Source organism: Macrobrachium nipponense, chromosome 1 (genome assembly GCF_015104395.2).
Source record: "Macrobrachium nipponense isolate FS-2020 chromosome 1, ASM1510439v2, whole genome shotgun sequence".
In the NCBI taxonomy this organism is placed as follows: Eukaryota; Metazoa; Arthropoda; class Malacostraca; order Decapoda; family Palaemonidae; genus Macrobrachium; species Macrobrachium nipponense.
Genome location: NC_087200.1, coordinates 95,002,184 through 95,024,648, shown reverse-complemented (window position 1 = coordinate 95,024,648; position 22,465 = coordinate 95,002,184). Strand labels below are relative to the sequence as shown.

The window sequence follows — 22,465 nt, the reverse complement described above, 5'->3', positions numbered from 1 at the left end:
GGAAGGTACTACCCCTTCCACAAGATGTATCTCTTTGCCCAGTTTCAACCTGCGAGCCTTTCTATCTAGGACCTCTCATCCTCATCGGGTCCTCTCTTTAAGAGAGAAAAGGTGGCACTTTATCTATTAAAGGCATCAGGCAACAATCCTGTACTTCATTAAACAAGCCATCCTGACTCTTTCCCTAAAGCCATGATGTCAGGGCAGTAGCCCCACCTCAATTAACTATTTCCAACATATGAACTTCGATGAGTTGAAAAAGTATACTGGTGGATGGAAATCGCCGACAGTTTTCAAACGTCATTACTTAAAGTCCTTGGAAGCTCTGAAATTTTCAGCAGTTGCAGCGGGGAACAAATAGTTTTCCCCTGACTCTAGCTAATCTTTAGTAGAAGATCCAGTCCTCCTTTCTACCTGCTTCACCCAACAGTTTGTCTATTCCTACCTTGTTCATTTACGTCACCTTGTGTCTTAGCTGCTTTTTGATAATTGGGTGGGTGTCCCTATTTTTTTGCTAGGGACACTCACAATTGATGAATGAATATTGATATGTTGGATGTCATCCCCTTAATTTTTATCTAGGGGATACATCTTATTATAATGGTTACGGGTTTTGTATATTAAGTTATATACAATTCTTGATATCTGATTATGATTGAGTTTGTTTGTTCAAAAACTTGTTATGTTAATTGCTCTGTTCATTTTGATACATAAATTTTACACAGATACCATTTTGGTACATATTTGCCATATTACCTCTGTATATATGTAAAATTACCCTAAGTTAAGAAATATTATTAGAATTAAGTGTAATTTAAGCAATATTTCTATTTTTGTACCACTGTGTATAGTTATCCTTATTAGCAATTATATTCTTTTATTTTTATTTTATCTTTTATTTGAGACCTCTTTTAATTTTGTTGATTTCTCTACAATCTTGTGCATATTTCTCTGGTACGATTTCGCGCAGCGACACGAGCTGAGCCCAGAAAAGGGATTTTGACGTAAGGAAAAATCTATTTCTGGGCGATTGGCTCGTGTCGCCAGCGAAATCCCGCCCTACCCATCCAGCGCCAAGATTGTCTGCTAACTTCAGGATGGCCACCAGAGGCGCAGCAGTCGGCAGCATGGGATGGAGTAGTAGTAGTTATGTGCTGCCCACTCTGTGGTCGGCTCTCCTCTTGGGGGGATTTTGTAGTGGGAGAATTCTTTTGGCATTTGGCTCGTGGTAGTGGTCTCACTCGCCATAGTGTTCATACCGACACCCTCTAGAGGGTGACGAGTCAGTTATACTGACCTTTTTCTTTATTTATTATTCTCTGGTATGTGTTAGTACATTTACCCTAGAAATAATAGATTAAAGGATATTTCGCTGGCGACACGAGCCAATCGCCCAGAAATAGATTTTTCCTTACGTCAAAATCCCTTTTTTATACTTTGTGTTTTCTACTAGAACCTCACATCAGAAAGAAGAGATCATCATGAGTTTAACACATCGTCGTCATAATGAAAGAAGATACTTACTTCGTTAGTTATCCTGAAACCCCAAGACACTCCAATGAGTATGGAAGTGCATAACCAACCGACTTAGCGTAAGATTATCGCAAGTCTAACATTACCTCATAGGGCGCCTTATTATACAAGGCAACAGCCCTAATACATATAACCAAACAGGAACTCACAACCACAACAAATCCAACAACACAGGCACAACAACTCTAAGCAAACAATACTAATTTAACAACAACTAAACAACAAATCAACAAAACACAAAACTCAACTTACTTTCAATGCCTTCAACACTTCACAGACTGCTGCTGACACTACCGATCATCGCTGATTCTGTCTAAAGACTGACTCAAAACTCTCATCCTAACAACTAACAACAGCTGCACCAGCAGACAACCCAGAACTCACCAACAGCCAATTCAATTGCTAACCACCCATCCACCAAATATGCTCTCTCTCTCTCTCTCTCTCTCTCTCTCTCTCTCTCTCTCTCTCTCTCTCTCTCTCTCTCTCAATCCTCAAGGACGTTGTCAGATGGAACTCCCATAATTCCTCCATAACATAGTCCTTGTCATGATCAGGACAAATTTGTTTGGTCGCCTGATATGTGCGAGATTTGTAGCGTGCACTTGGCAGCAAGCTTTAAAGATGAAACTGCTTGCTCTAGACTGTCTTGATGGGTCCTAGGGTTTAGCAAAGGTGAGGAAGGGGAAGATTACCCTATATCTATCCGGCAAAACTATGGCAGCATATATTTAAACCCTTCTCTGACGTTCCATATTCGGGCCAAAACCCAATAATATCAGTCACCGCTACCCCCCAGGTACATCCTGAGGAGGAATTAGAGGAATCCTCACCTAGAGGTGAAGTGTTCAAAGACTTTGAGGTAGATATTGATACCTAAAGAACCTTGCTGAACCCAGAAGGACCAGGGACACAGATGTCAATCAGACATGGGAAAAACATTGTAGAAGAAAGTCAATCTCCCATGCAGCTTTCAATTCAACAGACCTTATGTAACCACCACGTCCATGCTTCAGAAAGCAATCTCCTGGGTAGCATTAGCATCAGGAACACGTATTAGTGAATTGGGCTCTCTTAGATGGGGACGATATGTTGCACAAACTGCTGATAACCAGTTATTGTTATTCCCTGGGCCATCATTCCTGGCCAAGAGTGAGAATCCTTTAAAGAGGAAATCTCCCATTCTTATAAGAATACTCAATTTAGCAGACACAACACTATTCCCAGTTCAAGCATAGGTCACGGCAAATGTTTCAGAAGGTCCAATTTTCCTACATCCTAGCACGAACAAACCACTCTCTCTACAAGGGCTAAGAATAATTTTAGTGTCCCTTATTAAAAAGACTAATCCACATTCCTTCCCTAGATCACATGATATTAGGAAAGTAAGTACATCATTGGCCTTCTTCAGAAATGTATCATTTGAAGAAGTTTCTGAATGTACTGGATGGTCATCAGAGTCAGTATTCTTAAAACACTACTGCCATGAGCTGGAACAAATTCAAATGCACTGTGTATCAGTAGGTGGTATGGTTAGTCCTGACCCCATAGGCTCCCCGACAGAAAACCAGGGGTCTCTCTAATGGGTGGGTATGTTGACTATCACTGGGGAAGTGCATAAAGGTCACAGCCATACCCAATATACTTAGGTAAGCCACCATAGAACTTTATGCTGAAAGTATATCCTATTTGTTTTTTGCTATCTTTTTTACTAAAACTAGTGGCTTGACATTGGACCTGAAATGATTTAATCTTAAAACTTTGAGATATTTGGGATGAAAATTTGTCAGCTCAAGTTTTTCATCACTTGCCACTTTCTTTGTAATGCTCATTTAAGGATAAAACAGGTACTACGCTATCAAAACAGGTTTTGCCGTAGGAAAAACCTATCTTTGGTAGTCGCTGTTGAGTCCTCAAAACCCTCCCAGTTCCCTGATGAAAAACCATGGGATTTGGGTAAAGGTACATCCTGCGTTGACCGAGCACAAAACAAGATGGCCGATGAGCATGCGCAATAGTCGCTTCTAATGGTTTTGACGTAGGAAACTGGGTCCAGCCTTGCTGAAGACAAGATAAAATGCCTTCTTGTCTCTGAGTCCATTATACTCTGTCACTTGTCATAGTGTTTATCATTATGGCATAATACCCAGCTAAAAGATATTTCTTTGATATTAGTCTGATCACCATGGGATGCTGGCACACACCATGGAGACTCAGAGGTCTGGAAAAACTAAGCCCTATTAATAATAATAACACACCATGGAAGGTAAATCCTTTGAAGATTCAACAGCGACTACCAAAAATAGGTTTTTTCTATGCCAAAACCTGTTTTATTTTGCTATTGTGAACCTTTCTTGCCACAGTATGGAGTTATTATGTTACAATTGGAAAAGGCCTGTTTATTTTGTTATTGTGAACCTTTCTTGTCACAGTATGAAATTATTTTAGTCTTAGTAATGAATTTCATTTTGTTGCAGATGATGGCAGTGTGTGGTCTGTTGGCATGAACAAGTAAGCACTGTGCAATTTTTTCTTTTTTCTTTGAGTTATTCATCAATATTTTCATGCCTTTGAATCTGAATTTAGTACAGTACTTGGTTGTTCATACGCAAGCAAACCTTCGGTCTTAACAATAGGATAATTTCTAGTTCCTAGTTGGATCCGGTTAAAAAGCAGATGAAAGCAAGGAATCTTGTGATATCTGGCAACGCATGCATAGCTCGGGTGAGGAGTGGTCAAGGACCACACCGCTACGCCAGTCTTTTCTTTGACTGCCTGGGCGAGAGTCTTGTTGACCTCTCTTGGCCTTTTCCCGGTTCATTGCCTGTTTTGCTTGTGTTTAGTGTGTGTGTGTGTGTGTGTTTGTGTGTGTTGGCTGATATTATGGCTTCTTCTGCTCCTTCTCGGCCTCATCAACGTATGTGCCCCGGAATTCCAGGTTTTCAGTGTTCTCATTTTTTGGCTTTGGCACGTGCAGGTGTCGTTCTAATTTTTGTACTATAACGAATCCTTGCACTGAATGCCGGGGATGGCCTAAAGAGCAGTGGAAGTCGTTTTATAGCAAGAGAGAACATCGGAGGGTTTTGACTCTTCCTATTCCGATGCTTCTTCTCCTGTAGTAGTCAACCCCCATAGTAGCGTTGTTCCTGTCTCCTTCCTTTTCTTCCATTGATTCGTCGCTGGAAGTATCGGGAGGCCACCAGGCTGATGTTTGTAATGTAGCCCCTTCTGCCTCGGGAGTTAATTTGATTCCCAAGAAGGGGGAAGCTTTTTCATCAATCTTCTCTTCCAGAGTCGGAGGCGTCCAAAATGGCGGCGATTTGGAAGACGCTCGGGCTAGGGGTTCCCCCGTCCTCGGAAGGGTTGCTAGCGCATTTTGTGGAGGTTTCGCACCCCCCCCCCCCCCCCCCACCCCCCCCCCCCCCCCCCCCCTCTTCCCCGGTCTGGCCAGACCATCCCCCCTCCCGGCCTCGTCTTCGTGGGTAGCTGAGGTCGGCTATCTTGTATTGCTCTGCCAGTGACTGCTGCCGCTTCTTCAAGTCGGAGAGACGCTGTGGCGTCAGCCCCGTTGATGACGTCGGGGGATCCGTCTTTGTGTATTCGTGCGCCAGTGTCGTCTGATTCCCCCTTGCACCGAGGGGAAGGCGCGATGTCACCACCACTTGCGACGTCACTCCCATTGATGATGTCTCTCCCAGTCGTCTCCTCTGATCTGCCTCTCTTGGCCATGACGTCATCCCTGCCGCCCACTTTGCTACATCTCCCTTCCTTGTCATCGGAGCCTTCTCTGGCACATCAGTCTGAGGTTATATGCCAGGCAGTGCTTCAGAGGTTGGACTCTGTTTTGGATGTCAAGTTGGCTGCCTTATGGGTTGGGAGGACTGGTAGGAAACGTGTTGCTTCGTCCCCGCCTACTGAGAAGAGTTCGCATAAGAAACCAGTGCTGTCTTCCTCTCCCTCTTCCCCCTCTACGCCCATTCGGCGTATCAAGCATTGGAAGGCAAAGGACTTTGCCCTTTCTTCACCTAGGAGAGAGGAACAATGTGGACGTGTTCCCGAGAGTGTTGGTGTTTCAAGCAGTGTTAGTGTTCCTTCCCTTGTGCAATCTGCAGGGGATGCTTCGTCCTTTGCTTCAAATCACAGGCGTGTTACAACCCCCCCGTCTGTGCGCATCGCCAACGTGTTGCAACCTCCCGCGTCCATGCATATCGCGAGCATGATGCAACCCCCTCTGCCTGTGCACATGGTGTAAGTGCTCCTTCTTCTCCAAGGCCTATTCATCACCATAAGGATCTCAAGGCACCTGTCATGAGGTCGAAGGTAGAGAGCGCGGAGTTGGTGCAGCAGGAGTGTTTGCCTGCCTCTTATTGGTGCTTGCAAGAGTTTGACTCAGGGGGATTTTCCTTCGATCTCGAGTGTTCGGGATTCCCCCCCACCTCACGTTCATACGTCTGCCACGCCTGTGACCATTCATGGACATGTTAATGAGCCATCTGTTGGGGTAAGTGATGTTCCTAGTGTTTTAGTGGGTTCGTCTCGGAAGCCGACACATGGACCCAGCCCAGACAGGTTAGTTAGGGTATCGGGCTGTTTGGCTGTTAACCCTTCCGTTAATTTTAGTGGGGAAGGCCCCCGCAACTTCTCCAATCTCTGATTCGACGGGAAAACTTTTGCCACTGTCGTATCGATGACCATGCCAAGGTAGAGAATCCTTTGACTGGGTACAAAGTTCGACTTTTCCTGGTCGACTAATATGCCCAGTTCCAGACAGAACCGAAGTAGACGATCCCTGTCCCGCAGCAGCTTTTCCCTGGAAACTGCCCAGACTAACCAATCATCAAGGTACCTCAGCAAACGGATCCCCTGAGCATGGGCCCAACTTGACACAAGAGAGAAGACCCTTGTGAACACTTGAGGGGCTTTCGTCAGCCCAAAGCACAGGACTTTGAACTCAAAGACCTTGTCCCCAAGAGAGAGAAGCAAAGGAACTTCCTGGACATCGGATGAACTTGGATTTGGAAGTATGCGTCCCTTAGGTCTATCGACAGCATGAAGTCGCCTTCCCTCACGGCTGCCAACACCGAACGTGGGGTCTCCATCTTGAACCGTGTCTTCTTGATGAAGTGATTCAAGGTGGATAAGTCGATCACAGGCCTCCATCCTCCCGACGCTTTGGACCACAAGAAGATGTGACTGTAAAACCAAGGGGACGGACACACCACTTCATCTATCGCATCCTTGTCTGGCAGTTTCTGCACACTGTATTCTTTGGAAGTTTGAATTTCAAGTCAATAGCCCCTGTGGGCTTGTTCTATATGAATACTTGTTTATCTTCTGAAAAATATAATAAAAATAATAATGCCACAATCTTGTTATACTTTTACTGTTTTTTTTTAATTCTCTTCTACTCTTCATCTTTTAAAAATTTCCAAAATTTTCTGATTCTCCCATTATTTCCAAATCATCTTCATTCAGTAGCTCTTAGGACCTTGAATACATTCCTCTATAAAGATAACATTTGTGGTTGATTATCTTGGTATGAAGTCAAATTGACAATTGTCAGTTTGAAAAATCATCCTTTCCTTCAGCATTTGCAATACTAAAATAATAATCCTCATCACTCTTTATCGCTTCATGTCTCATATCTTCTTTTGTAATTTCTTTAATTCTGGTCAGCTCTTTAGAAAATCATTCAAATTCAACTCATCACTTTACAGTAGCCTAAATCTGTGGTAGCACAGTTTCAAAAGGATTCATGATTACACATGGTCTTGTTGCTTACCGTAGTTAGAAAAACATGAAAAGTGATGATTTGCATAAAGGTGAGGCATTGGAACAGATATCCCAGAAGATTTATGTCTGTGGGTCAGATGAGGATTGCCAAAGGAAATGAGGATTATGAGATTACATCCCATCCTTTTCATTAAGCTATGACCTAACTTGGCCAGCAGCTACTCTTGGGGTGAGGGAGTATTAAACAGGTTTTGAAGTAAGAAAAACCTAATTTTGGAAGTCGTTGTTGAGTCCTCAAGGAGTTACCCTCCATGGTGTGCCAGGGCTCTCTCTATGGTAACTAGACTAATATCAAAGAAATATCTTTTAGCCTGGTCTTGTAGCTGGATATTGTGTCATAATGATAAACACTGACATATGATAGAGTATAATGAACAAAAAGACAGGAGGGCATTTTCTCTCATCTTCAGCAAGGGTGAGCCCAGTTTTTTCCATGTCAAAATCTGGAAGCAGTGACTAATGCACATGTGTGTTGGCCATCTTGTTTACAACCAGGCTGGTTAAAAGCAGTAAACCACTACTCTTTTGGTCAGTGTAGGATGATCCCTTGCCCAAATCCCTTGCCTTTTTGTCAGGGTTTGAGGACTCAACAGCAGCTACTAAAAATAGGGTTTTCCTGCGTTAAAACCTGTATTTTGATAGTGTAGTTGCTTGTTTTTATCCTGAAGGAGCTTTTTAAAGAAATTGACAGTTGATGATAGGTTTAAGCCTCTCAAATTTTTAATCCCAAAACCCAGAGAGAAAACTAAAACATTTCTGGTCCGAGGTCAAACCACAAGTTTTGGTAACAAAAAACAAGAAACTAAACAAGAACTTAAGTTTTTAGGGTGAAGTATGCTGGGTGTGGTTGCGGTCTTGTTGCACTTTCCCCGGCGATAGTCAGCATACTTACCTGTTGGAAAGACCCCTGGTTTTCCGCTGTAGCGCCTATGGGGTCAAGACTAACCATACCACTTGCTGATACGCAGTGAAGTCAAACTTGTTCAAGCTTATGGCAGTAATGTTTTAAGAATACTGTCTCTGATGACCACCCTGTACATTCGGAGACCTCTTTGGAGGAGACATTTCTCAAGAAGGCCAACAGTGTGGGTTTGCCTTTTAAATGAGGGACACTAATTATTAACCCATATAGAGAGAGTAGTTTATTCATGCTAGGTTATAGGAAAATCGTACCTTCTGGGATGTTTTCTGTGACCTGTAGTTAAACCTTAAGTGCTTTAACTGGGCGTAATGTTTTGTCTGCTAAATTGAGTTTTTCTTATAAGAATAGGAGGTTTCCTTCTTAAAGGATCCTCATTTTTTGCCAGGTAGATAAAAGTGTAAGTACCATGTTCAGGGCCCCAGTAATTGGAAGTCTTTCAGGAGCGCATCTTTATGGAGCAAAAGACCACAGAAGGGAAGTGACAGCTTCTATGCTGGAGTCAATCTCGAATCCATAAAGCAAGGGTTCCATTAATGCTTCCTTGTATCCCATAATTGTTGTAACTGCAAGAAGTTTGTTTTCAAAAAGGTATATAAAAAAATGAAAGTGTTTCTATGGAAATCTCGACTTGGCTCTCAGCATGGATATACGTGGTAATCTAACCATGTCTTCCATATAGACTGGTATTGCCTTATAGATGATGTCCATAATTTTTGCACTAGGTACCTACCTAGATATGTTGGGCGAGAAGTTTTCATGGTAGATAGTATTTAAAAACTCTACGTATATGTGAAGGTCTCAACTCAGAAATGAGGCTGTGTAAACGACTTTCCCTCTTGCTTTTTGGGATAGAACAGTGGACGATAGTGGAATTGATCTCTCATCTGTTGTTTAAGTAACAGGAACCAATGCCTGTTTGGTCAGTTTGGGGCTATTGGGTAAGCTGTTCCTTTGAAGGTTAGGAATTTGTTCAAAACCTTCGAAATCAGGGACACTGGAGGAAAAAGATGTATCGTCTTCCAGTTGTTCCAATTTTGTAGGAAGGCATCTTTTGCTCTTGCTTGACTGTCCAAGTTTGGGGACACATATACTGGGAGTGTGTGGTTCTCGTATGTGGTGAACAGGTCCACTTCCGGATGTGTAAGGTTGGCTATTGTTTAAAAAGAGTGGTTGTCCAATATCCACTCTGTGGAGGCTGTTGTTTTCCTTGATAGAGAGTCTGCTATTACATTGAGAGGCCCTGTGAGGTGGATTGCAGTCAGGTACCTTTTCTTTACTTGTGCCATCTGAGGGATGGCTCGCATTATCATATTGAGAGGAGGTGAGCGTGATCCCGATTTCTTGATGTGGACATTGCAGTCGTGTTGTCTAGAACCAACAGAATATGTCTCTCCTCTGGAGGTTTGAGTTTTTTGAGAGACAAAAAGACAGCCATCTGCTCAAGGAAATAGATATGACAATTATTCAGAGTAGCTGACTACCTCCCTGCCTCCTGACAATCCTCTGATTGTTCTTCCCAACCTGTCAATGAGGCATCTGTGTGTATTGTCACTCTACAAATGGAGGAATTAGGGTGACCTGTTTCACCAAAGATTCCTTCAAGGTCCAAGGCCGAAGTATCCTCCCAACTTTCTGATTCTTTAGGTTAGATCTCTCATATCTTTTTCTTGAGTGCAGTAGCCAAAATTTGTTCCCGTTTTTCAGTTGCATTATGTGTACTGGATGCTTGTTCCTCTATGGCTCCCTCTAACAGGGCCTTCTGCATGTAATCTTCCAGAGAGGGGTCTGGTTTTTGAAAGAACCCCTTTCAAGGGGGAGGGGAGTGAATGAGACCATTTCCTACTCAGCCCCTTGAGAATAATGCTCTATCCCCAAGGAGAAGACTTCCATTCCCTGTGATATCTTTGAAGCCAACCCCTGACCCAACAATCTCTATTAGTATCCCCTCTTTCTCCACCTTTTCCCTTGATAGGCATTCCAGGCATTGCTTGTCCTTTTCCTTTATAAGATGGTTTTGGACCTTGTGATAAGGATGGCCTTGCTGATGCTGTCCCTTCAGACAACCTACCTGTTTATGAAGAAAACTTTTGGAGGTGACTGAAGGCTTATATAGTTTCTGATCAAAACAGACCTTTTTTGGATGGGGTAAAATGAAATTTCAGGTTTTTTGTTTTCCAAATTTGCCTTTGGGATTCTCCTTTTCCGAAAAGAGAGTACACTGTACAGTTTTGTTGGCATGCTTCCTCGTTGAGTTGCATTGCAACAGAATCCTGAAACAGGTCCTTACAGAAAGGGTTAGACTGTAATAAAGCAGTCACAGTGGGAAGTGATTTGTTGGAGCCTTCCAATGTTTCCATTTGCACTTTTATGCACCAGTCCAAAAATTCATGGTGCTTCCTATAGGGTCCACATAAGACTCTTAGCCACAACAGCAAAAATTGTTCTGGACTCTTCTGAAAGCCTTTTAGTGGCTTCTAGCAAGGTGGAAGAGGTTAAGGTACAAAGAAGGTGGGTCTTAGTACAGAATTCTGATAAAGCTGTCTCTTCTGAGAATCTTCTCATAAGAGCCCCAAATTGCTGAGTAGCTACATCTAAGAGGAGCTATTTCCTTTCAAAAGGAAGTTGAAGCATTTCCCGTTCCTTGATGGAGGATTGTGGTAAATGATTTTAGTTCTGCCATTGACTCCCATTTTTTAGTTACTAAATAGTGCTGGAAGTCTGCCTTAACATGGCTAATTATTTTAAAAGTGAAGGGACAGAAGCCTGGGGGTACTTGGGAGTGTAGGTCCATTTTCCATTGATCTGGTGAAGGATGTCATGTAAAGCTTTTAATGTTCTATTCCCAGGTAAGAGAACAGTTTCCTTTTGCAGTTTCTCCATGTCTAGCAAAGGAGGTATTAGGTGCCATTGTGTATTAGGGAATGCTGCCCTGTCTCTAAACTCCATATGTATAGCTTTGATAATGGTTTTTCTCTAACTAATTAGATACTACTTACCATCAGGAGAGAAAATACACTTTGAAGTGTCTTGCCAAGGATTGTCAGTATCATCAGGGGAGGCTATTGGACCACCTTTTATATTTTGATATGAAGTTTTTTTTTAGTCTGAATGAGCCATTTTGTTGGTTCCATTTGGAATTCTAACCTTAGACCTTGTATGGGCAGAATTTGTTGCCACTCTCCCTTTAGGTTGTAAGATGTACGTAGTACCTTTACACTTTGGAGTGTACATCACAGTCTGCTCAACGTCGAGATAACACGGTCGTCCACTCCTGAAGACGACTAGACCAGTATCCAACCAACTCTCGAGCAACTTTTCTTCTGATCCTTCGTCGGTTCCTTTTTCTCTTATCTCTCTCGGATGATCTCTGCTGATGCTGATCTCTCACTGATAATCTGATCGGAGGATATCTCTCTGTGACTAACTGGTGACCTCTCTCTCTCGATCTCTGCTTCGTCCGTTGTATTTATACGGCACTCTGGGTGCGGAGCCTACGGCGAACGTCACAGGCTCCCGAGATTACTAGAACTTCTTAGAAGACTCTCGACGGGATATTGCATCATATTTCGCTGTGTTTCTCCCGACTCTTAGGCGTGTGTTGCGCTCCACAACACGCCCGATGATTCCAGTACAACTGCAAAAACAGGCGCCTCCAACACGGGCGCGAAAGCCTCCTTGCTGCCGAACTTCTCGAAAATACGTTTTCCTTTCCTTTAACTTCCTTTGCTATGAAGCAATTACCATCACACGCCCCCCAAAAAGAGAAAAAAAATGAAATCAACTGATTTTATTTATTTATTTTTTTCAAGAGAAACAAGAATTAAACAGCGGGGAAACAATTCTGCATAAAGCTTTAATACTTCTTCATTCACTCAACCACTCGTGCCAAAACACAAAACGGTCACTAGGCTACTCATTCTGAGAAAAATCTCTAGAGGCTACTAACTATAACATTATCCTTCTCTCTTACTTTTTCTGTTTTCTGAACTCTGATTAAAACTTATAAATACTAAAACACCTCTTGTGTTTTTCTCAAAACTAATTTCTCTCAGTAATACTGTTACATAGAACACTGGTGGTGGCCATGGTATGGGACGTTCTTTATAATTCTGAAGCAAATTTACATTCATTGCCTTTGCTCTACTCTTACCTACATTAATTCTGTAATGTACATTTCCCCTCTCCTCTAACACTGAAAAAGGACCTTCGAACTTATAAGGTAAAAAGGGACTTTTTCTCGAGACTAGTACTAAAATTTTATCTCCTACACACAAACTTGTCTTGTTTGCTCTAAGTTCATGTTTTCCTTCAGTTCCCCCTTGACTTCCGTTCGGGCTTCCGTTCTCCTCCGCCAGTTGCCAAACAACTCTTAAATTGTTTTTGTAATACTCAAGATTAGTTATGCAATCATCTCTAGCCTTACTTCTAGGCAAAGGTCCGAACATATTTATAAATACATCCTCAAAAGATTCGCCTACTGCTGAAGGAATATTCCACAATGGAACTCTGGTAATTACTTGATTCGGTTTCCCGGCAATTTGATATTCAGGACAGCTTAAAGCATACCTCTTCACATCATTTTTCATCTTAGGCCAAAAGTACGCCCTAGTAATACACTTGAAAGTTTTATTTACTCCCAGATGTCCTTGCTCATCGTGTGCTAACTTCAAAAATAGCTCACGAAACTTCCTAGGAACTACTAATTTTCATGTGAATCCCCCTTCAGTACCTGACTTGGGACTAACATGACACAAAACTTTGTCCTTTACACAAATAGTTTCCTTACACATCATCGAGATCATCATCCAACTCACATTAAAAAATTCGGGTTAGCGTCTCATCCTCTCTCTGCAACTTGACTAGCTCAACTTTATCCAAAATGTTAGAGCCTAATTCATCACCGTAACTAGTACTGGATACTGGTACATTCACTACGTTACTCTCGACAGCTAAGCCTTCCGTTTGGCTATCACTGTCAACATCGATAGAGTCTGGTCTCTCAGCCACACTCATGCCAAGATCAACCTTGCTACCGCTATCACACTCGTTCGAATCCACGAACTCACTCACTCACGTTCGAATCCACGAACTTATTCATGTTTGAATCCACGAACTCACTCTCGTTCGAATCCACGAACAAATTATGACCGTAGTCTACGTCTGTATCTAAACCTGACCTAGTTACCACCATTTCAGGCACTGGAATATTCCTCACAACAGGATTCACATTCTTGGATAAAGCTAATTCATTACCAACAATAATGTCAACGCCTTCGACAGGCAAACTGTCCACAACTGCAAGTTTTACTTCTCCTGACACTACCTGACTTTCTAAATTCAACTTCAACAAAGGATAAAGAACACAAGTGTTAAGAAATCCACCTAACATGACTTTCTCTTCCATATTGATTTCTGCCCTGTTCGGCACACACTCACTCCTAATCAGTGAGACAGCAACTCCTGTGTCTCTAAGCAAGACTACTTCTCTCGAATCTACTCCTCCAAGAGAGGAAACTACGCTTCTGACAGAAATTCACCAAAAATTTTCCTAGTTTCTTTCATCACATCATTCCTACTTGACGAAAGGTTAACTAGAGACACTGGTTTTTTACTGTCCTTCCTTTCTACTGCACAATTTCTTGCTAAATGCCCTTTCCCATTACATCGGAAACAAGTTAATTCTGAGCCACTAGATGCCACTTTACTCTTACAAACCTTAGACGTATGACCAGGTTTTCCGCATGTATAACAGGAATAGTCACTTTTACTCGCATTGCTATTACTAGGACTGAAACTTTTACTGCTTTGTACTCTACCAGATGAAGGATCATTTCGTTTCTTACTAACACTCAAATTATGAGTTAGACTATATTTGTCAGCTAGCCTAGTTGCTCCTGCAAAAGATACTTCTCGCTTATCCTCTATATAAAGCTTAATCTCAGGAGATACGTTATCTTTGAAGTTTTCTTACAACACTAAGTTCTTCAAACTATCAAAATCCTCAACCTTAGCAGAAGTTAACCAATCAAAAAACAGCCTTTCTAACTTCTTACTGTATTCTACATACGTAATATTTTCATCCTTTCTCAAATTTCTAAATTTCTTACGGTACGCCTCCGGTACTAACCTGTACGTGCTAAGAACAGTTTCTTTCACAATATCATAATTATCACATTCCTCCTTAGGCATGCAACTATACACAGTAAGCGCCCTACCACTCAAAACTGACTGCAAATATAAAGTCCACATTTCTTTAGGAGAACCTACTCGTTCCATTAACTTCTCAAAACACATGAAATGTGTCGTAACATCTTCCTCATCAAACTTTGGTACTAATTTTAGCACTGCACTCATACCTAACGTATCTGCTTCATTTTCGTTTTCGCCTGTCCGACTGTTACGAGTACTTTCCCTTAACCGAGCAATTTCCAACTCAGGCATACGCTCTTTCTCTCTCACTTCCTGCTCATGCATACGTACTTTTTCTCTTTCTTCCTGCTGCATTACCAACATTTCTACCTCTCGCTGCATTTTTCTCACTTCTCTCTCAGCCGCTCTCTCATCTCTCTCATACTTTTCTCTTTCTTTCCTTTCCACATATTCATGGAGATCATTCCTTCTAGACCTAGTAGCTTACTTAACTCAATAAACTCACCATCTCACTCATTCTGGTTCTTTCTATCTTCTCCGTTTCAAGCTGTTAAAGTGTTGATAGCCTAGGCAAGGTCGCCACAATGTTACGGCCTCTGAGAGAGGTCCGCTTCAGGTTCAATATGAAATAAATTAAAAAAAAAAATATTTCAACACCAACAGTTGAAACTGGGGATACGAATATAGAAAGAAACACTAACACAACAAAGGTTTATTTACAAGCTTACTAACAAATGTAAAAGCAGAATGGTATCTCCTATTTACATTAAAAGATAGAATCTTACACTGCATGAACTGGGGGAACAGTGAGGTAATTCATATACTTGCTGCTTGGTCTAGCGACTCGAAGCGATGGCTTCACAAAAGAAAAACGGTGATTGCAGAAGTCCTCTTGACTCTGTATTGCAGAAAATAGTCTACTCTTGATACTTGAAAGGCAGTAACTCCCCAAAACCTCTAGCAGGACCTTTTCTTCTCTGAAGTCTGTTCAACGTCGAGATAACACGGTCGTCCACTCCTGAAGACGACTAGACCAGTATCCAACCAACTCTCGAGCAACTTTTCTTCTGATCCTTCGTCGGTTCCTTTTTCTCTTATCTCTCTCGGATGATCTCTGCTGATGCTGATCTCTCACTGATAATCTGATCTGAGGATATCTCTCTGACTAACTGGTGACCTCTCTCTCTCGATCTCTGCTTCGTCCGTTGTATTTATACGGCACTCTGGGTGCGGAGCCTACAGCGAACGTCATAGGCTCCCGAGATTACTAGAACTTCTTAGAAGACTCTCGACGGGATATTGCATCATATTTCGCTGCGTTTCTCCCGACTCTTAGGCGCGTGTTGCGCTCCACAACACGCCCGATGATTCCAGTACAACCGCGAAAACAGGCGCCTCCAACACGGGCGCGAAAGCCTCCTTGCTGCTGAACTTCTCGAAAATACGTTTTCCTTTCCTTTAACTTCCTTTGCTATGAAGCAATTACCATCACATCAGCTAAAAGTTGTATCCCTGATCCTTCTGGGTTCAGTAGGGTCATTTTGGTAGTAATATCAAAAAGTATTCTTTTGTAAGAAAATGACCTCCAGTTGAAGATTCATCTATTTCCTCTGTGGGAGGTATTTGGGACTGATGTTACTGGGTTTTGGCCCAAACATAGATTTCTGAGAAACGGTTAAATATTTTCTGCTGGAGTTCTGCAGGATATACAGGCAGTCGCCAGTTATTGGCGGGGTTACATTCCTGGGGGTGTGCTGATAAGCGAAAACCACCAATAACCGAAACTCGGCGATTTATGGTGCCATAATGGTGCCTATGGGGTGCCATAAGAACCCTTATGGCGCTGATAAATGAAACTCTGCCTGTTATGGCACCATAAATTGCCGATTTTATGGCGCTAGACAAACCCTATAAAACCGGATCATTGTAACTGAGTCCGCCAATAACCGGGCACTGCTTGTATATAGCCTCTCCCTACCTTGCTTAACTCTAGGACCCTTGCTTAACTCTAGGACCCATTGAGACAACTTAAAACAAGCTGTTTCATCCTTATAACTTGCTGCCATGAGCATACTACAAATTCTGTTCATGTAGGGAGACCAAGTAAATTTGACTTTTTTTTTTACAAGGAATATGCTCATGACAGGTGGTATGTGCTGCACCCGCTGGCAAAAAGCAAACTGAGCAATTTGCTATGGAACACTTGAGTTGATGGTCATACCTAATGGCAGCCCTGTGGTGAAAAACTAAGTTGTATTAGAAATTAGTTAGTACGTATAAATTCGTTTAAAAAAAAAAGAGACACTTCTGTAAATCCCTGTATCATTAGTATATTCTATTTTACAGGTTTTAATTACAAGTGTGAAGTATTGATATATTTTATATAATATGCATCTATTATTTTGTTCTAAAGGGTCCACAATAATAAAAAGTGTTGTGAAAAACTTTACAAAAAGCTTTCGAACCCTCCCCTGGGTTCATCTTTTTTTTTGGACTGAAGATGAACCCAGGGAAGAGTTCGAAAGCTTTTTGTATAGTTTTAAAAATTATACACGGATACACAACACTTTTTATTATTGTGGGCCCTTTAGAACATTATATATACTCTTGCAATAGAGAGTTTTTCCCAACCAAATATGCATCTATGTTAACTTAAACCCTTTGAGGCTTTGAGGTTAGGTTAGTTTTGAAACCTGTATGTGGCTGTATAAGAAAGAACCGACTATGTGCTATCTAAGAAAGGGCAGTTTTTGGTTTTCATACCAGAAATAAACACTTGTTTCACAGTTTAAACAAACAATTTTTAACTGGAGCTTAAAAATAAGCACTTAATATTCAAGTTTTGATGTTTCTATGATGAAAACTTTAGAATCAGTGCGATCTTTACTGAAGAGTACTGGCTTGAAGTCTTCACTCAACATTGACTAGGAGAGTAATGGTTAATTATCTTTTAACCGGCCTGGTTCTAAACCAGATGGCAGACACGCATGTGCATTAGTCACTTCTTCTTCCAGATTTTGATGTGGAAAAATCTGGGCTCAGCCTCGCTGCAGATGAAAGGAAATGCATTCTTGTCTTTGAGTCCATTATACTCTCATGTGTCAGAGTGTTTATCATTAAGGCACAATACCTGGTACAAGACTAGGCTGAAAGATATTTCTTTGATACTACTCTAGTCTCCATGGAGAGCACTGGCACACCATGGAGGGTAACTCCTCGAGGACGAAATAACCGACTACACTATAAAAAATTCCAGTATTTATGTTAGATCTCTGAAATAAAATGTGATAAAAGTGGAAGGGACCTCCATGTATCTATATTCAAAGATGTATTAATGTTCACATTCAACTTGAAAGTTGTACAAGTTGAATTGTTCTGACCTCATGACCTTAGACCTTAAGATTGGATGCATTATATTCAAAGGCTGACTTATCATTCTGTAAAATAATCTACCCCAACCAAAATAATGTATTCTTTGAAACTTTGTGGTTAACATTAATAGTAGATAAAAACAGTTAAGAAACCCTCTTTTTAAAAGATTTGGTTCTCTCAGTGTAATACTTCACAGCTCTGACAAGACACAAAGCAAGGTATTTGTGGTTACTGAGCTAAACCAGAAGAACTTATAACAAACTCAGGAGTCAGCAGATGGTAAGAGGAAGTTGGGGTGTTTTGGTCACAAATACAGATAAGATAAACCCATAGTATGCCAGTTTTTGAAATGAGAAACTAATTGAGACTGCATAAAGGTCACTCACCCTGTGAGGAGAGACCAGGGTGAGAAGATAGTAAGTTTTCAGTGTCAGAGCTTTCAAGAAAGATTGATCAGTGGGCTCATAAATATCTTGTAATAGGACCTCAACCACTATGGCTAGTCCCATGCTGAATGTTACAGACTGCTAGGTAGAGTCCCTCTTTTAAAATGATGTGGCAGATGTTAACGTAAGAGGAGAGATCTGTCCCTCATCCATCAAATACCTGGGAAAATGCTGGTTTGTATCCTTTTACAGCAGACACAGATAACTTTCTTGGATCTTTAGTACATTAGGAATTTAGCTACTGTAGGGAAAGCTGCCTGTAGAGGATCAGTCCTCCTTGAATTGTGCTAATTACAGAATGTGTCACTTTGCTTGGGACTATTTGACCATTGACACTACTTGGTGAAAGTCCTTCCAAATGTGTAATTTGGAGAGTTGCAGACTTTTGTGGAAACTACAGGTGTGAGGTGCTGCAACAAATTTTCCCTTGACTGATGGGCCTTGGGAATGTCCACCAAATGATTCAAAAGATCCGGAAACCTGTCTTGTTGTAGCTGTAATGGTGTTTTAGATGTCTCTGGAAATGGTTCTTGCACTTTTTGAGCCAATTGTAAAGTTATGGTTTTGTTTTGAACCAAATCACTCCCTTCTCCTGATTGTCTTGAAAATTTACAGTTCTTATGAAAGTAATAGCTCATTAATGGGTCTCTTAATATTGTCAGTCGGCATAATTTTTATTGGTACATCTGTCATTTTAACATTTGTAATTGGTTCATATTCATTTTCGTCAGTCACAAGACTTTCAAAATACTATTTCTGTCTTTCCATTACTTCTGTCTTCAAATTTAGTTGATATCATTCTTTTGTTTACTGTGTCCCATTTACATTTTAATTCGTCTTCATTCCCATCAATATTTAAAAATATTTCTTTTTTTATGCTGCTTTGTAGAGATTCAGATTCCATTACTTTCAAGTCTTCCCCCTTACCGATTGCCTCTTGTTCCTCCTTTGCTACTCCCTATAAACATACCCTTAACTATTCTTGTTAAAGTAGAGGGCTGTCTTTTTCTTCTTGTCTTCTTCAGTTGGTCTGTATGAATATAAATTTTTATACTCTCTCTCTCTCTCTCTCTCTCTCTCTCTCTCTCTCTCCTTTTTATGCCATTTATCTTTTCATGCCTTTTGTATTTTTTCTTCCAGTGGTTTCCTTCTTCTACTTTACGTATTGTATTTTTCTCGTACTTTTTTATACTCCTTACCTCAATCATTTCTTAGCTTTTACTTTTTTATTTTTATCCCTTTTCACTTTCTTTTCATTAATGTCATCTCATCCCTCAGCAATGTATGCTTTGTTAGGTTTATCTTACTTGGTCAGAAAACGCAATCCTTTTATTTGCTGTGTTTGTACTTTTAATTATGTATAAGCAAAATCTTATAGGTTTTCATTTTAGGCTTGTATTTATATCTTTTTTGTGTTCTGACATGAGGAGTTTTGCCTAGAATTCTTTAGAAATGTTATTTTGTCGAACAAAGCTGGGTACTGTAGTGAGTACAAAAACTTTGTGTCCTGTCAAATGAATGGTTTCTGCAAATAGACAACATAATCTGCAATAATGAAATTTTGGTTTTCATCATAGATGTTATTCAAGTTCAGTTATATGCAGCTTCTTCAATGTATAATTCTTTGCCAAGTGTTATTGCATAACGTAAAAAAATGTCCAGATGGAACGTTTCATTTAAGGTGACTTGAATTCTTGTGATACCTATTGTATAAATTGTCATTAGAGAAAGTCTAACTAGACAAAAGATAATTATATCATTCTTTTAGAGTTTAAGTCTGTTATACTCTTTTTCTTCTATTTAAATCTATAGGTATTCATACTCTATTCTATGAAATATGTTTACTATTTATAATCATGCAGTTTACTCATGATACATATTTTTTCAGGTATGGTCAGCTGGGTCTTGGTCATACTGAATGTTTTGAAGAGCCTGCTGAAGTACCTTTAAAAAATGTCACAAAGATATTTGCTGGAGGATGGAATTCTATTTTTGTAACTAGCTGAGTAAGCAGCATAGTAGTTTTCAAGATTATGTATTTTGTTGTTATACACTGCAGTTAGTAGTACTTGGTTTATACTCGTTGTGTTTGGATTTTATACGTACCTTGTTTTTTGTAGGTTATAATTTTTAAAAGTACTATTTCTTGTTTCTAGCTGTGTGAATAGCAGTTATCTCATCTATAACTATGTTTAATGGGTCAGTTTATTGATTATCCTTGGTTTGTCCTTTATATTTCTCTGTTAATGGGTCAGTTTATTGATTATCCTTGGTTTGTCCTTTATATTTCTCTGTTAATGGGTCAGTTTATTGATTATCCTTGGTTTGTCCTTTATATTTCTCTGGTAACTTCACTCTGTGGAATACCATCTATACTGAATCAAGTGTGTGTACGTTTATGGAGTAGCCCTCTAGGACTTTAATACTGATGCATGCTTGGCAATGCCTAGGAAAATGCGGCCTGCATTTTTTGCGTAGTTTTTCTGGCCAAGATCTTTTTTTTGCACAAAGATTTCATTATTGTTACAGATTTTTATCAATGTGTAATAATATCCTTTTTTTAAGGATATTTTTTGATGTAACAGTATTTGATAACATTTTAATATTAGTTTTGCATGTACTTATGTTCCTGTTGCATACCTCAAGCTCTGCATCCTTTAATCAGAATTAACAGAAATGTTTATTTGCTTTGATGTTAGCATTTTCAGTCTATAAATTTCCCATTGTATAAAGCCAGAAAATATACCATATCCCAAAATGATTATTGTTATACGTATACAGTGGACCCCCCGTATTCGCGTTCTCCAGATTCGCGGACTCACACATTCGCGGATTTCTCTCGGGAACGTTTCCCTGCATTATTCGCGGAAAATTCGCGCATTCGCGGTATTTTTCTATGGTAAATATCCACAAATTCCTGGTTTTTTTGATGAATTTCATCATAAAATGCACTTTTTGTGATAAAACTATTAAAAAAACCATGTATGAAAATTTTTAGTGGGTTTTTCTTGAGTTTTAACTAACAAAATAGGCTGTTTTTAGCATTTTTATAGGGGTTCCAAACATTCGCGGGTTCTAACTATTCACGGGGGGGTCTGGTGCGCATCCCCCGCGAATACGGGGGGACCACTGTATTAGGTTAATGCAATCATTGTCACCTTACTAGACTCATAACATTACCCACAAGATTTGTTCTTAAATGAGAAGGTGAAAAGTGAAAGATGGTAAAGATAAAGAAATTGAACTGGCAAGTATGAAGATATGAAGAGTTCTTGGGGACAGATGAAAAGTAAAAGGAAGAAGGCAGTGCAGCCAAGACCAGAAGTAATCAAAGAACTTTGAATACTACGTTATTATCCACATTGTGTTCAACAAGGCATGCGCTTAGTGACACTCCTCTACATGGAACAGTGCTTAAACTGTAGGCAATTTATCAATAAAATATTCACATATATAAAAACATCTGTATACATCCATAAAAAACAGACAGAGTTTCACATTTCTAACCACAGTTACTGTATATGCTTCTGATTTTTTCATCCTGTAGGGAGGAAGTGCTGTCCATGCACCTCATACGTGTCCTGTTGGTATTACTGAAGGTTCTTTGCTATGTGAATTCTGCCCCTAGCTGCAACCCTTTTTGTTTCTTTTACTGTACCTCCTTTCCTGTTCTTTTTCTTCCACCCTCTCCTAACAATTAATTCATAGTGTAACTGTGAGGTTTCACTCCTGTTTTGCCTTTCAAACTTATTACTGTCGATTTCTGTTTCAGCGCTGAATGACCTCATAGGTCCCATAACTTGGCATTTGGCTTAAATTCTATATTCAATTCTGATTTTTTCAGTACTGTACATTATATCTTTTGGTTCAAAGTAGTATGTTTATTTGCATTATACATGTACATACATACTGTATATAATTATTTATATATTCATGAAGGTAGTAGAATGAATAAATTACTGTATATTGTAATTAAAAAAGACTTACAATTGTGTTTTACATGTTTTTTCTTAATGAAAAAATGGCCACATTATATAGGAGTTGCTCGGACTACATATGAACCTTTATTTTTCTAATTATGTAACTTACCCAGTAGTTATACAGTACAGCTAAGAGTTTCACTCGCCTGGCAGTTAAAATTCAGAAATTCGCGGGTTGCTCTAATTTTTGCCCTGCCTACTTTCGGGGAAGAGAGGAGCAACTTGGCTGAGCTCGGTTTGTTTCTGCTTCTTGATGGCTATAGACTGGT

At 40.3% G+C, this 22,465-nt stretch overlaps 1 protein-coding gene across 6 annotated transcripts in view; it reads left to right on the top strand.

The window, feature by feature from the left end:
• LOC135219486 (E3 ubiquitin-protein ligase HERC2-like) overlaps positions 1–22,197 on the top strand; it is a 294,113-nt gene extending 271,916 nt beyond the window's left edge. For 5 of the 6 annotated variants that reach the window (XM_064256287.1, XM_064256289.1, XM_064256291.1 and 2 more), the window contains 2 exons: positions 4,011–4,044; positions 20,105–22,197. In XM_064256287.1, the coding sequence (XP_064112357.1) occupies positions 4,011–4,044; positions 20,105–20,222 (152 nt within the window). In that variant the 3' untranslated portion in view covers positions 20,223–22,197. The remainder of the gene's footprint in view (positions 1–4,010; positions 4,045–20,104) is intronic. The other variant, XM_064256290.1, reaches the window with a different exon arrangement.
• The last annotated feature ends 268 nt before the right edge of the window (positions 22,198–22,465 follow it).